Source organism: Lonchura striata, chromosome 1A (assembly GCF_050655825.1).
Source record: "Lonchura striata isolate lonStrDom1 chromosome 1A, ASM5065582v1, whole genome shotgun sequence".
NCBI classification, from domain to species: domain Eukaryota; kingdom Metazoa; phylum Chordata; class Aves; order Passeriformes; family Estrildidae; genus Lonchura; species Lonchura striata.
The window spans coordinates 59,047,276-59,062,229 of NC_140741.1; the positions used below are offsets into that span (position 1 = coordinate 59,047,276).

Sequence of the window (14,954 nt, forward strand, 5' to 3'; positions counted from 1 at the left end):
TAAACATGTATTCAGATGATGAAGAAAATTACAGGCATCTTTCTGGGACAGAGTTACCTACAGAAATGACTTCCCTGTGCAATGAAGTGGTCTCACTTTTAGTTCAGTAACTTCCTATACTACTATGTGTAGTGGCTGATATTACGGGGATGCACTGGCCTCCAGCTTGAGGTGAAATGCAATGCTATGAAAGCATGACCATTCACTTGGAATTTGAGAATGCTTCTCTGATGTCAATAATCTAGCACCAGAGAAAGCCCTGAAAAGAGGTCATGCCAATGATGCATTCACATACTCTGCCCTACACATACTGGAAAGAGAGAAACGTTGCCAACTTGTTGCAGGTTCTTCCACCAGTTAAAGTTCAAAACAAAGGACAGAACCTTTATTCTTACATCAGGCAACCTGATTTTAAGATATCTGCTGCCATCCATGCATACAACATACCTGGTTTGTTTAACTCTACAAGGCTATCTGATGTCAAAGCTGAAGCACATATTTAGCATTGTACGTGGCCTGTTCTCTGGATAATTAATCAGAAATGTTGTCATGTACTGTCATTCAAATAATATGTCTCAGATATTAAATATATCTGTGTAAGAGTTCAGTGTTTTTCTATTTGATAAAAATACACTTCTTAAAAATCGGGACCCCTGTTTCAGGTGATGTAGGGAATTAGCAAACACCAAGAGCAAAACTGTAATCCCCAAACATAAAAAGGAACCATCAACAACAGGCTGATTATTCTTTGGTAGCAGACTACCAAAAGTAGCCTAGACTACCTGAGGTAAAGGTAAAATTATGAAGATTTTAGAATAATTTTTTGGCTGTATTCATCTCTCACTTTTATCTGAATTATAATGAATCATTGCGAATGTCATTAAGAAAACATAAAAAAGCACTGTAATTGAGTAGGAAATACTTACGCCTTATTTAGATGGAAGTTTCTGATTTAGAAATCCTGTAAAAAGCATTTAAATTGTTTCACTTAAATGCACAAAAATCTTCAATTAAACTAACCATTATTTAAGATTCAGACTTTCCACGAATTTTCAGAAGGTTATAGTTAGGTCATATGATGATTTGTATTTGTTGTCACTGTTGAACTTGAAAAGAAACAAGGGACCTTTCAGTGAAACAACAGTGAGCTAATAGAACACTGGTTCTTGCTGACCATTATTGTTCAGCTTTTAAAATTTTAGATAGGAGATAAGCCTTAAAAACTTTTCCAAGAGAGACAATTTTGATGTGTTCCTTCCAGATTTTGTTATTCTTTTTCCACATTAGTATTCCTTGTCTCTTGCAGAGTTACCATGTATCATCTACCAGTAAGGAGTCAAACAAATTAAATGATCAAAATAAAATATGAGTTTTTTCATTCAGGGTAATATTGTATCTAATATAGGATCTGTATATTACTTAAATAATTCTAGGATACAAGCTGAAAATGGAGGGCGTAATTATAATTTTACTGTAATTATCTCATTTACTAATGGTAAATTAAGGATTACTGATGGTAAAATGTACTATTGAAAAGCTTGTCAAAGATACCCTGAACTTTAGTCATTTTGCCTGTTATTTTTTCTTAGCTTTCTGAGCAGAGATAAAAGGAAATTCAGCTTTAACTCAATCCATAAGTCAAATCATCCCCAAATTAGAAGCATAAAATTCTAAGAAGCATGACCTTATAGTCCCAATCTCAGATAAAATTAAATGCATTAATTACAAGTTATTGAGTGTAGATTTAACCAAAGAAGGTAAGAGTCAAGTGAATCCAGATATGATGAAGAATTTAAACAAAATTATACAACAGCAGAAATCTGGAAAAGTTAATTATCTAAAGTCAGTGGATGTTCTTTCTGTTTTCTTATCTTTGCTTTTAAACATCAAGAAATATTTAGTATCATTCAACTACCCAGAATAAAATTGTGATTGCTGGGGATAATTTACCATAGAAAAAAACTAGTAACAACAGAAAACACCCAAAACATTAGAGAAATCAAATGCCCCCAGACCTAGGAATAAAAGACACCATTCAAATTGTTTCCAGTTATATTTGAAAATATTTGCTATATACTTGATATAAGCATCTTATTTTAGTTTCAAAGATGACAAACACTATCTTTGTTTATATTAAATTTAAAAAAAACAATTTGAATAATCTCTTATCATTTTGCCTCTCTCTTCATCAAAGAAGATAGGATTTCTCACTCTTATTTCACAATAGTTCCCTAAACATATAGTTTTCTATTGATCTAGCTATGAAATTATTTTTTTCAATCTCTACCAACTAGGAATGAAGAGGATTCATCTCATTCAAGACCAATACTACAAAAACCAATTAAGTTCGCACTGAATTTCAATTTTTATTATTTTTATTTTACAGTAATCTACTCCTATTTATATTTTAAATACAATACCCTTTTAAACTTGATATGCAGATCCCATAAACTAGCTATCAAAGACATTTGTTTCATAACATCAGCTTTCCTAAATATTATACACTTCTGCCACAAATTTAGCCTAAATAAAGCAACTTTTATACGGCATTTGAACGGACAAAGGTACATGCTTGGTTTACTGACAATTTCCTATTCTTGAAGCTTTGATCTGTGAAAAAGGAAATACTTTAGTCCTTTTTAAAGCATTTTCATTGTGTAAATCTCTGTTTACAGATAAAACCTTCCCCATTCCATCACTTCATTCAATTCTTATCATCAGAGCAAATACATTGAAGTTTTACTTTAATGAATCCCATCACTGTTGAAGAAACAATCACAGGCTTCTTAGAAATCTCTTCCTCATCTTTATTGGTGGGTACATAATGATATCTAATTACATTCTTTCAACTTCAAATTCTTATTGGAGTATATTGACCACACAATGATGAAAGTAGATGTATGAATCACCATGGTTTCAAAAACTACAATACCTAAATTCTAGGCAAATCTGGAAATTAAAGGGTGTTTTATTAAAAAAAATAATGTTCAGAACAAAAGTATGTCTCATAATACTGGTCATAAAATATCAGAACTCATTGTAGAGTAGTAAGAAAAAAAATTAGGAATAATTCTGTGTATTTATGATAAATGTATTTTACTACCAAAGACAACAGCAATTACTACTTAAATCCAAAAACCTAAAGTTTTATAAAGCTTTTTTTGACAGAAAAAGTAAGCTTTTTTTTCTATACCTGTAAGTTCTTTCTCTTCAAGACTGTATTCCAGAGATCCAAAGGAATAATTAGCTGGACTGATTGCAGGAGTAGAAACAAAACTTGCACAGCCAATGGAAGGGTTGATTTCAAAATAATTGTGGCCGTGATTCATTCGGTGAAATTCCAGAGAAGATACTATGGATGTACGTTGCTTTGGCTACAAGAAAAATAAAAATTTTCATTTGGCATAAAAAATACAGACTTTTTATATAGTTTTCATCACTTGGCATTTAATAAACTTTTCTCTGGTTTTACTGATTCTATTTGGCTCAAAGGTCATAGTAGTAAAAATCATTTCATATGACAAGCTATAGTGTGTAGAGATATTTTCCTTCTAAAATCTGGATTAATTTTTATTAGAAAAAAGCATGTCTTCATTCTAATCAATTTAATTCAACATAAAATAGGCCTTTACAGCCTTGCATATAATAATTTCAATCATCTTTTGATAAGAAAGGGAGCTCTTCACCAGCTGCATTGCTGGGTACATCTTGCAAAACAATTAGACTGCTGATGCCTGTATAATGAAGTTTACTAAATAATACCAAGTGCCCATCACTCGAAAGCCACCCTCTGCTGTTTATTCCATTTATGAATATGCCTCAAATATTCAATGACTGAAATGTCTGGAAGCTTAAGGGAAAAGTGTCAGCTTAAAAAACATACATGAAAATCAAACTTTGTGCGTGAGTTTTCATGGAACAATTAAACAACTTGGTACTACTTTAAATATTTACTTTCAAAGGAAACCTCAAGGGTCCATTTAATGGTTGTGCTTTGGATTGCAGAGCAGTTTTAAAGCATGAGAAACTAATTTATTTTGGGTGGATCTACACCATCAGATGTAGAAATTAAATCTATATAATGAGTTCATCAGGTCAGCAACAACTTTTTCACTACATGGACTTGTTCCCATTTCACTGCACTATGTACTAGTGCAGGCATAAAGTAAGTGGTCAATATCACGGCTTTTAAGCCACAGACCACTGCTGGCTTGCAATGCCATGCTAAATAGGCTGCTGCAGCACTCATTTGGTTCTAAACCCACAATACTCTAACTCCACCACGCTCCTTCCTGTTTCAAGATCAATGACCTGAAACATTAAACATCTCCAAAACAGAGGGGGGCCTGCATCCACATTTATAGCTGTCTATGCATTTCACAATAGAGAACACCATCTCAGGAAATTCTGCCTTGGATAACCAAACCCAGACAAAAATAAGAAAAAGAAAGTAAAAGATTCTCCACCTCTTCTTGTTCTAGTATGTCAGGCTTAGCACATCAGAATATTTGTTCCTTACTAGTGTCAAGAGCTAATTATTACCTTTGGGAGCAATAAGATCCTCCTTGGACCACAAGTTATTCACTATCCCTTACTTAAAACTACCTGTTGAGTCTATCAATCTATCCCAGTGGAGTAATTTTCAAATTAGTTTTCAATCAATTTAATTTTTAGGTTACATGTCCTGCAACACTTGTGTTATAAATACCAAACCAGGCTGTTTTCACTAAAAATTCACCCTTCATATTGGAATGTCAGACAGAAAAATTCAATAGAATTAGGTCTGTATAATGTTGGTTATTTATTCAAGTTGTGTTAGGCATCACGTGAATTAACTGTGTCATGTAAAAACTGAGAAAAAAGGGAAATCTTGGTAATCATCTGGAACTCATCTATGGTCTACTAAGTGAACTTTCTTTAATAATTAAAACCAGTTTCTGCTTTGAAAGACTGACTCCTAGGTCTAGTTATTTAATGGAAGAGTTAAATGAACAGGGATAGACTCCAACATTAAACAGTGTGATTGGAAGTCATTGTTGGGGATCTGAGCCAAAATAATTCTCAGATCAGACCAAAAACATTTATCTGTATTAACTAAATCTAAATGGCACATTTTTGCTAGACAACAGATTAATGAATGACCTAATTATTTCTAAAACTGAAAATGATCTCTGGTCATTTAGAAGTTTCTGGCCCCTTCCCAAGTAATGGTGTCTTTGCAGATTTGCAGGACTTGAACTCCTGTGCTGAAAAGGGGACACTTAACATGAGGTAAGGTATATGGTTATTTTTAAGCTGAGACAGTTCCTGCCTAAATGGGCAGCTGGAATGGTCCATCTTTGTCTCACAAAGCAGCGCCAAAGGCAACTGCCCTGGCCTTTGTCTCGTCAGCCCTCCAGCCACTGTTCTGTCTGTGTGCCCCTTTCTTAGAGGCAGAATAGCAGCATCTGAAACACCATTAGTGGTCAATACCAAGGTGGTTTCACTACCTTATTCTGGACTTGGGCATCATTATTACTGATTCAGAGAACCATATCTCAGTTTAATATGCCTTTCCAATCTAAGGCTTCTGCAGAGAACCTCTCTCAGCCTCTAGTACTGTACAGCATAACACTGCTGCAATATATTTGGAGTTAACAAGGTCCATCCATCAACATGTACCAATCATTTTTCTACATAATTAGTCAGAAATCCAGCATCTAAGCCTTTGTAGCTAACTAAGAAACTAGAGGAACTAGAGGAATTTTTTGTACTTTTGCTGTGTCCTGTAAAATGTTATGGTGTTAAAATACACTAGTTGTTCATTAATACATGATTTGAGATGCTTAGTAAACCAGTTTCTGCTGAGTCTATCTGTCTTTATCTCTCTAAAATGCTATTTGCACAAAAAACAAAATAACAAAAAACCCAGTAGAAATTAATCAAGGTTTTTTCTACAGTTAGGATTAAATTCCATTTCCAATTTCATCAATCAAATTTACAGCATAGGTATTTACATGTACCCTAGGTATTTAAGTTCCCAGATCAGTCAGTTGAGATCTAGTCAATAAAATCACAATCTAGTCAACACCATCAACAGTTCAGAGAACAGCTCAGTCACCCTCACTCCAGTCCCCTTGGTATTGATTCCCTTGCCTTAATGCAGGTATCTACCATCACTGCAGATTCCTTAGGGCATCCCACCTGGCCTCCAGCTGCCATTCAGAAGAGTGCAGGTCTCCCCCATATATGCCCTGTAAAATACTTGACAGTCTCTCCATGTGCATTTCAAATACACCTCTATAGCACCTCAAATGACATTAGATTCCTATTTTTAGATAACTGAATTGAATCCTGCTTCTGTCCTGAGCATGATGGGAGATTAGGTCTCTAAATCAGACAGAGATTCTTATATACAGAAATGAAAGCAGAGGTGTTCCAGTCCCAGATTTAATCTCCCATCCAACTCACATTTAGACAAGCTATAGGAATCTTTTCTTAGAATTTGATGTCAATTTCCAGTCTTACTGGAAGTAACCTTGGTTTGCTGATTGCACCTGCCAAAGCCCTGTTTAACTACATTTACCAGGAACTCTTGAGATAGTTTCTGAAAAATCCTAAGATTATTTACTATATTGAACACCAAAACTCAGTTAGGGGTCAAGTTTTAAGACTTTTGAAACACAAACACAAAACTCTGTCCCAAAGGGATAATCCTTCCTTCATTCTTCAAAGCCAGCTTTGTCATTACATGCCTTCCTTTTACTACTCCAAAGGTCTGGACATTGATCTTAGGGTCAAGGGTCTTAGACAACCTTTGTGAAATTCTGGCATACTTATGGCTTCACTTCACCCCAATAAGCACACTACATTGCATATACTACATAGCAGATTTGTCCTTAAGTAGATTTTTATTCATTACATTCATATGTTTATCTACTTGTTATGTGTCAATCTATTTCATGACCAATATTTACTTTTAAGGTATTTCTTCACAAATACTATTTCAATTGTCATAATACCAACTTAGAAAACCGCACACCATCCTAAAATAGCATATCAAATCAGGCTAATAAATAATGTGAATAAATCTTTTCAATGCATAAGAAAAAAATGTCAGTACAAATCTTTAAAGATACTGCAATAATAAGATTTAAGTAACTGTTAAATCAGGTATAATAAAAATATTTTCATGTTCAGTCTGTAGTGAACATATATCAATGAAAGATACCCCTTTGAAACTGCAAAAACAGGAAAGCATCAAAATACACACACTGAATTGCATTTTTATTAAAAAGTCAAGCAAGGACTTAACTCCTCCATTAATGGAACTTGCATGCAAATTCTGTAATGCTACCATGATTGGCATGTAACACTATGAGCAGGCAAGGGATCACTAAAATATTTCTTAAAACATTTACCAGAGGCAGTAGGGCAAAACTCCTTCCTCAATTTAAGACCAAAATATTTCTTCAGCTTTGAAGTATACTCTGCAATACAAGCTTCTGACTTCACCTTCTTTTACCTTTGGGGTTTCTATACATAGCACTATCATAGTCTTAAAAAAAATAATTCTCTCAACACTCACTACTATGGCAGAGCTAGTTGCTCCATTTTACAGATGCTGAGCAAGGGTATAGATCTTTCCCAAGGGACAGATACGTGGTTTGTTAAAACACTGAGAAGCAATGAGCCTAATGAAGTTCTGCACATGGCAAAACCTGACAAATTCCAGCTGCCCTAAACTGGCTTCAGTTGCAATATATCATGCAGAAAATGTATGATAGGAGAGACAACTGCATCTACATTTTCATATTCTAGTTAGCTCATAAAACACAGACTTACCAAAGAAAGCAAGAGGCTGCAGCCCCTTCCCCCAGGCTCATCTCACATATTTAGCACTATGTAAATGTACTTATGAGGCCACTTAAATCCCTCATTTTGATACCTGCCCAGATGATTCAACTCTTTCAATTCTCTGATCAACTCACTCCTTCAGAAATTTTCCTTTCTCCAGATTCCTTCTAAAATCTCATTCTATACACTCATTTTCCCTTTCATAGAATCATACAATGGTTTGAGTTGATAGGAATTTCTAAAGATCATTAGATCCAAACCCTCTGGAATAAGCTGGGACATCTTCAGCTAGACCCAGTTGCTCAGACCCCCATCCAATCTGACCCTGAACACTCCCAGGGTTTTGCAACTTCTCTGGGCACCTCTCTTCTTTTGTTTTCTCCTACCTATTGTTACATTCCTTCCAAAGCTACTTATGTTACTCTAAAAAGACCTGCACAGTATCCAGTTGATTCCAGTTTTATTTGTTCCAAAATTTGCTTTTCTGTTTTCTCTGTGGTTTTGTCATCAAGGTCTCTCAAACAAACTCCCTCATGGTCCCATCTCACACTAACTTTGCAGTCCTTACATCCAGCTCATTGTCCTTGAATGCATTCAATTTCAACCTCTGTCCTCCCTTCCAAATAGAACTTTCACATGACTTTTATGGTTTCTGTCTTTTGCCTCATCATTCCAGCATACCATCACTGTTTCTAGCTTTGTCCCTTTTGCTCATGTACATAAAAGCCCAAAACATTCAAAATTTTGTCAGTAAAATACAGGACAGGACAGGCTTCTTTGCTTTCTCCTGTCTCAAATCTGATTTGCAGAAATCATCAGTTTTGATACATTCTCATCAGTCAATGCTGCTGTCAAGAATTAATTTATAGGATCTGAGCTAAGGTGATCAAGTAGCCTTGAAATTGGGAAAACTGGAGATTACAATGATTCTGCATTTGATTTATCTATGTCACCTAGAAGTGCAAGACTAATTCAGTGTACTGAATTATTACTATGCTACAGAATCAATTATTCTGTCAAGCTTCAAAATACCATGTTGAAGATATATTTTCTTTTTAACACAGTAATATAATTTTCTCTTTTTTCATTTCACAAAACTTTATCTTATAGTCTGACAACAATTAAAAATAAAATATAGGCAGTTTCAGCATCTTGACATTCTTGATTTTACTTGTCAATATTTTAATTAAGAGCAGAAAGCAAAAAATACACAGAGGCTGGCACCTAATATATCCCAAGCAGACACAACAGGCAGCTTGCAGAACCATGAGACTTAAAAAAAAAAATTAAAGAAAAATGCTTTCACTGTTTTTTAGCTGTAGATCTTTTATGATACTAAAAATATAATGAATTCTGAAACCAAATTGATTTTAATGACATGATAGCCTCAAAGTCCGAGCAATTTCTATTTGATTGATTATTAATTTAGAGAAAGACCCTCAGAATACTTGGACCACTTCCCTGTCAGTACCATACTCATGACACAGACTCCGCTCTTTAGTGTAGCCTGTGGTTAGGAAGCTGTGCTGTGTGACTCTGGGGTCCAGACAGACACAGCTTTCTGCTCTTCTCCATGCCCATTATCCTAGCTCTGCCCTGACTGCCCCCCACTGGAGTATGTAATTAAAGGTCAGAGGGTTGCTGCCCTTTCTACCTGTGGTCTTATTTCAGATGACAAATCGCACAGGAAACAAATTAGAGAAAAACTTGATCTCCCTCCAGTTTCTATTTTCCTTGCCTTATCCTTTTATTTTAGTTGCAACCATATTGCAGCTGTGGGTTCTGAGGAGCTGCAATCCTGAAGGCCAAAAACAGCAACACCTTTGGAGCGGTTTCCCTCCTCGATAGATGTGACCAGATTTTGAAGATATACTATTATACCTATCCTGGGAAAACATTGCTTGAAATGAGGTCCAAATAGCAAGAGATAAATTTGATAAATAAGAGGAATATCTCATTCCTCAGATAAAAATTTTCTATCTTTCAAAAATTAAAATACTGTTATTTTCACTGAAACAGTTGGAAAATGGATGTAAGACCATTTTCTTCGAAAAAGCTCAGCTTCCAGCTGCTAGTAACCTCCCCCTTTTCACCTGCAGATCATGAAAATTGCTTGTATCATGATATTTTTATATCATAATTTTTGAGGGGCCAGAGTGATGGCTACTTTTTTTAAGCTGCACACTACAGACAGCATGGATGTGTGAAAATGTACTACCAGATGATGATAAAGGGTTACTGCATAACTAAGGTGCTCAAAACTCCTCTATACTAACAGAAACAAATGAAAATGCTAAGAAAATAATGTAAGAAATCCATTAAGGCCCAATATGCAAGGCTTTAATCTTCCAAATTCTGAACGCATTACTGTTTCCAAGCGTTTTATGTACTGGGGCAGGGCAACTGGAGCAGATTTGTTCACACCCCTACAATTAAACTTCATTAGGTGTCAGAGAAGGGTCTTCAAGGCAGAATTATCTACCAGGAATGGTGCTTGGTCTTTTCAAATCACAAATCAGGCCTGTCAGTGGATATGTTTGGAGAAAGAAAATTGTACACTACAAAAATTATACACGGGACTGTGTCCATAATTCAACAGTGTAGATGACAACTCTGCAGAGCTAAAGATCATTTTAATGCCATAGATTTTCCTTTCAGTATCTGAGCTACTTTTAAAAATAGTGTCTCACCTGTCTGTTACATGTTCATATAGGAAAAATGTTTTATATTTCTGCATGATTTGTATTTATACTGAATCAGGAAACACTACCTAGAAAATCTCTCCAGGTAAGAAACCAGCTTCAACAAAGAAAGATATATGCATGTACAAGTGACATTTTAAAACTTAACACTCTTCACAATAGAGTGTTATTCTGCTTTAATTTATATTTGTGTTTTAGTATCCTGTTGAACTGCAATTAAATGCACTTACAAGCACTGTTTGCTGTTTTCATTAGTACCATGTACTGGGTAGATGTGTTTATATTTTCTTATTAGACCTAATTAAAATATAGAAATAGAATTATGTTTTATAGTTACTTGTCAAAGGAGATCGCTTATAGTGCATCTCTTAAATAATATTTTGTTTAATGTTGTTACTAAGTAGTCACAGAGTATCCATTATGCTCCAAGGAATTATTTTTCCAAATATTCTCCTTTGGAGCTGTTACACATCTGCCCATGAATGCTGTGGTAAAATAGGTGGATGTGGGCAGTTGTGTGCTGGGGGAGAGGGGTGTGTAGGAATCAGGCCTCTGAGACAATTCAAACCATAACCTTTTTTTGTATTTGGTACTCAATATTCCAGAATAAAATAATTTCATAATGACCATCCTATTTTCAGTCATGCATAGATAAATTGCTAACCACATCTTAATGGCATTGACAGTACACCTCTTACTCTGCTTTGCTTCCTTTTTTTCGAGGGCTATTTAGGAGCTTTATTTTTATTCAACATCATTAGAATGAGAAGACATCAAACTGTGTGCAGTAGATTTGTATAGACATTCCCTGTTACAGAGAGAATAATCTAAAATATATTTACATAGAATCAAGGTCATTGACTGCTGACAACCACCTTAATGTGCCTGCAGCCCTAAGAGATACACATAACATTGGAAACACTATGACAGCTGGGGAGAATCTCCAGACCAGGGACACAAGGGATGAGCACTAAATCTACCCATGTGCAGACTGTAGAATACGTTTTCATTTTAGAGGGTTTGAGGAATGCTCAGCACCTCCCAGAACTTCATAAAAAGCACACACACAGGAGTGGCTTTTACCTTGGATATGCTCCCTGACAAAAACATAATTTCCAGCAAAATTTTGGGTTTTTTTAAGTCCCATCTGCCCCTTGTGCTAAGCCCAGACACAGCACAAAGTCAGCACCAAAACACAGCAGCAGCAGAAGTGTGCACTTGAACAGGAAGCACCGTGTGCCTGCACATTCCTTCTTCACAGTGATTTTCCTGGTTATTCCCTGCCTAGCTGAGCATGTTATAAGTGGAGCTAAGCACAGAAAGCAGCTCATAGGACAAAGAAGGTCTTTGCACCCCTGCTGTCCTGTGCTCTCATTCAGAGAGTGGAGAGAATTTATTGCATAACAGTGTTCTCCAGCCCTCCTTTTTGTGGTAAAATGGAACAAAACAGATTTTCTGTGTGTGTGTTGCAAAACAAGATCAGTAGATGCAACACGGAGTTCTCATGGTGTTGTGTACTGGTGCAGCAACCTCCAGCAGGGATTTCACTACGCTGGCAGAGAAAGGGATGTGCCAACTCAAGCCAACTGCGACCAGGCGTGCATTTCATTTGTGAACAGCTAAGGAAACCACAGCATGGTGCCAGTGGAGGGGAAAGAATCAGGCAGAAATAATTGCATTGTTTCAACATGGGGAAACAGTTACACTAATCCTCTTGAAAATCCTGTTTATGGAACCATTAGCTCTGAAAATTTATTTTCTGGAACTGTGACTTTCCAGAGTTTCCACTAAGACAATTTTTGTTTGATTGTTTGTTTGTGTTCAAAGTAATTCCTGCACCTACCAGCAAAAAGAATTATAAACAGTTTCATTTAATGTAAATTATTATCACTTTTTAAGTCAGCTAGGGAGGCTCTGGAGCACACATCTCCTACAGATGGTCTGTCCATTCATGTCCAGGCTGACACAGGGACAATGTCTTGGTCCTTGACTTTCCCTATGCCTTGATAAACCACATATACACAGGTTTGACAGGCACACTGTGCATTCAAAAACAGTCATACACCTGGTAGCCCAAACAAGTGGGATAGGTCTATCAGAGGCTACACGTGTCCTGCAGGATTCTGTTAGTATCTGCAGGGAAAGGAGACAATTTATTTTGCCTGATAATGTTTAAAATATTAGCTGCTACTATATTCATAGATGTCTTAGCCAGGTGAATAAGGAGCCATAGATCAAATTGCAACTTTGTTTACAGAGGTTAAAAAAAGGTAAATGGGGGAAAATTTTGATTTCTGTAAAGACAGCACATCCATATTGATAAGGAAAAAAAAAGATATTATGATGAATAGATTATTGCAGATCTTAGCAATAAAATCAGAAAGAACAAGATTATGAAATTTCATCATGTCAGAAACACTGAAATTCTTTGTTCCTTTGTCCTCCTACCAGAAACTCTCTTAATAGCATTGAAACAACACTTTTAGGAAATTGGGTTATTCACATAAAATAGGGAAAATACTAATTCATGATAGATAAAATCAAAGTAACTTTAAAATAATTTTAATAATTTTTAATAATCCACATTTTGATATCAAAAGCTATACCTACATTAAGCAATTTGAAACATATCTTAAAAAGACAAGAAGACAACATGCAAATGCTGGACTACATTTAATAACTAAATTTAAAGGTGAGAAGTTAGAATTCAGTTTTATGAGAATTGGCCCAAGACCCACAGGTAAACAACACTAGCAAAAAAAAACACTCTTACAGGGAAAAAGATGCTCTTTCTCCCTCTATGGATATAGTATATTTTTCAAATGGAGCTCAACAAATAAATAAAGAGAAACTTATTAAATTGAGTAGCTAATACAAAAAATACATGAAGCATCACAAGCAGTTCAGTTTTGTTCAGGCTTCATCCAGACTGAGAGCTACAGGAACTGTGACAGAACAAGCTCCATTTTACTATCACTTTCTAAAATTACAGTCTGACAAGGTAAGTAATATTTTACTCTACGCACTAATGTAACTAAGTAAAGCTTGGAGACTTACCTACTTGTTCTCCTTCTCCATCTTATTTTGGATCCCATGTGCTGTGAATACACACAGCAGCATATGTCCTTAATTTGAAAGTGTATTACTTTTTCAAAGTTTCCATTAACTAGCAATTCAAGAGTTAAAAACTTAGGAAGTCTCATCTGGACATTCAGAACAAAACAAAAAAAAAACCAAAAAAACCACCAAAAAACCAACCCCAAAAACAAACCAAAAACAACAACAACAAAAAAAAAATCAAGTATTTCCAGACCTGAGCTAAATTCTGTTTACTTCTTTTCTGCATATATGCAACTTTTCAAAAAACTATTCTTTCAGAGATTGACCATGGGAAAATTTGAAAAGAATGAATTTATTTGCAAAATACTAGATCACAGGTACAAGCCATAACTAAGGTGCACAGATAGAAGAGCACACATCCTTGGGATACTGTTAAGTATGCCAGCCTCAGGACTGAAGGTAGTAGAGGTGAGTGGCATTGTGGCACTGAACATAAACACCACCAGGGATGATCATTCCACTAGGTGTGATCCACTTCAGTGTGTAATCACCCTTTCCGTGAAGAAATTCCCCCTTACATCTAGCCTAAACTTCCCCTGTGCACCTTAAGACTGTATCCTCTTGTCCTGGTTGCATAGAAACACAGTGTTTCTCCTCACTGCTGGTAAACCAGTATATGAACCACCCTTCAGGAAAGGTAAGTAAGGCTACAAATAAAAATATGTGTTGAAAGGCCAGACTTCCCTGGCAGTTCCATCCAAGCTGCCAAAGCCTGCCTATGGCTGCTGAAGGGTTTCCCATTCAGCCTTTGCTGGAACTTTCCCATGAAAAAGGGAAAGAAGTGACAGCTGTTTTGGAAATCTATATGATCCTTGGTTTAGATCTCTTAAAAGTCAATTTATTTTGCTAGAAAAATGCAAAGAGGCCCTGGCAGCCAAAAGAAAATTAATTATTTTGCATACATTGTGTAACAGTATTCATTAGTTTTACATGAATGGTGAGAGGTCAGTCAGGAATAGAATCCCATTGTGCTACCCTTCAAAGAGCTTGCCATGTAATTGAATGGAATAAAGGAATTAAATATGCAGGCAGAATGAACACTAATGCTTAGCAAACAGCATATTGCAAACATCTACAGCTTCTCTGTCTAAATTCTTGAATTGAGGTCTTAGGGGAAGGTGATTAGATAAAAAGCAAAAACAAATAAAATAAAGAATACTGGGGGATACATGTGCATAAAACACACAAAAAAAAGAGAAGTATAACGGGATATGAATGCCACAGCATATTGAACTTGTCGTGTATTAGCACATAGTCTTACAATGTACATTATGTCTCTCTGCTGTTGTTTTCTGT

At 35.7% G+C, this 14,954-nt stretch overlaps 1 protein-coding gene across 7 annotated transcripts in view; it reads right to left on the minus strand.

The window, feature by feature from the left end:
* Positions 1-14,954, minus strand: part of ANKS1B (ankyrin repeat and sterile alpha motif domain containing 1B) — a 398,399-nt gene that overhangs the window by 243,048 nt on the left and 140,397 nt on the right. For all 7 annotated transcript variants that reach the window (XM_077783569.2, XM_077783570.2, XM_031507463.3 and 4 more), the window contains one exon: positions 3,194-3,374. In XM_077783569.2, the coding sequence (XP_077639695.1) occupies positions 3,194-3,374 (181 nt within the window). The remainder of the gene's footprint in view (positions 1-3,193; positions 3,375-14,954) is intronic.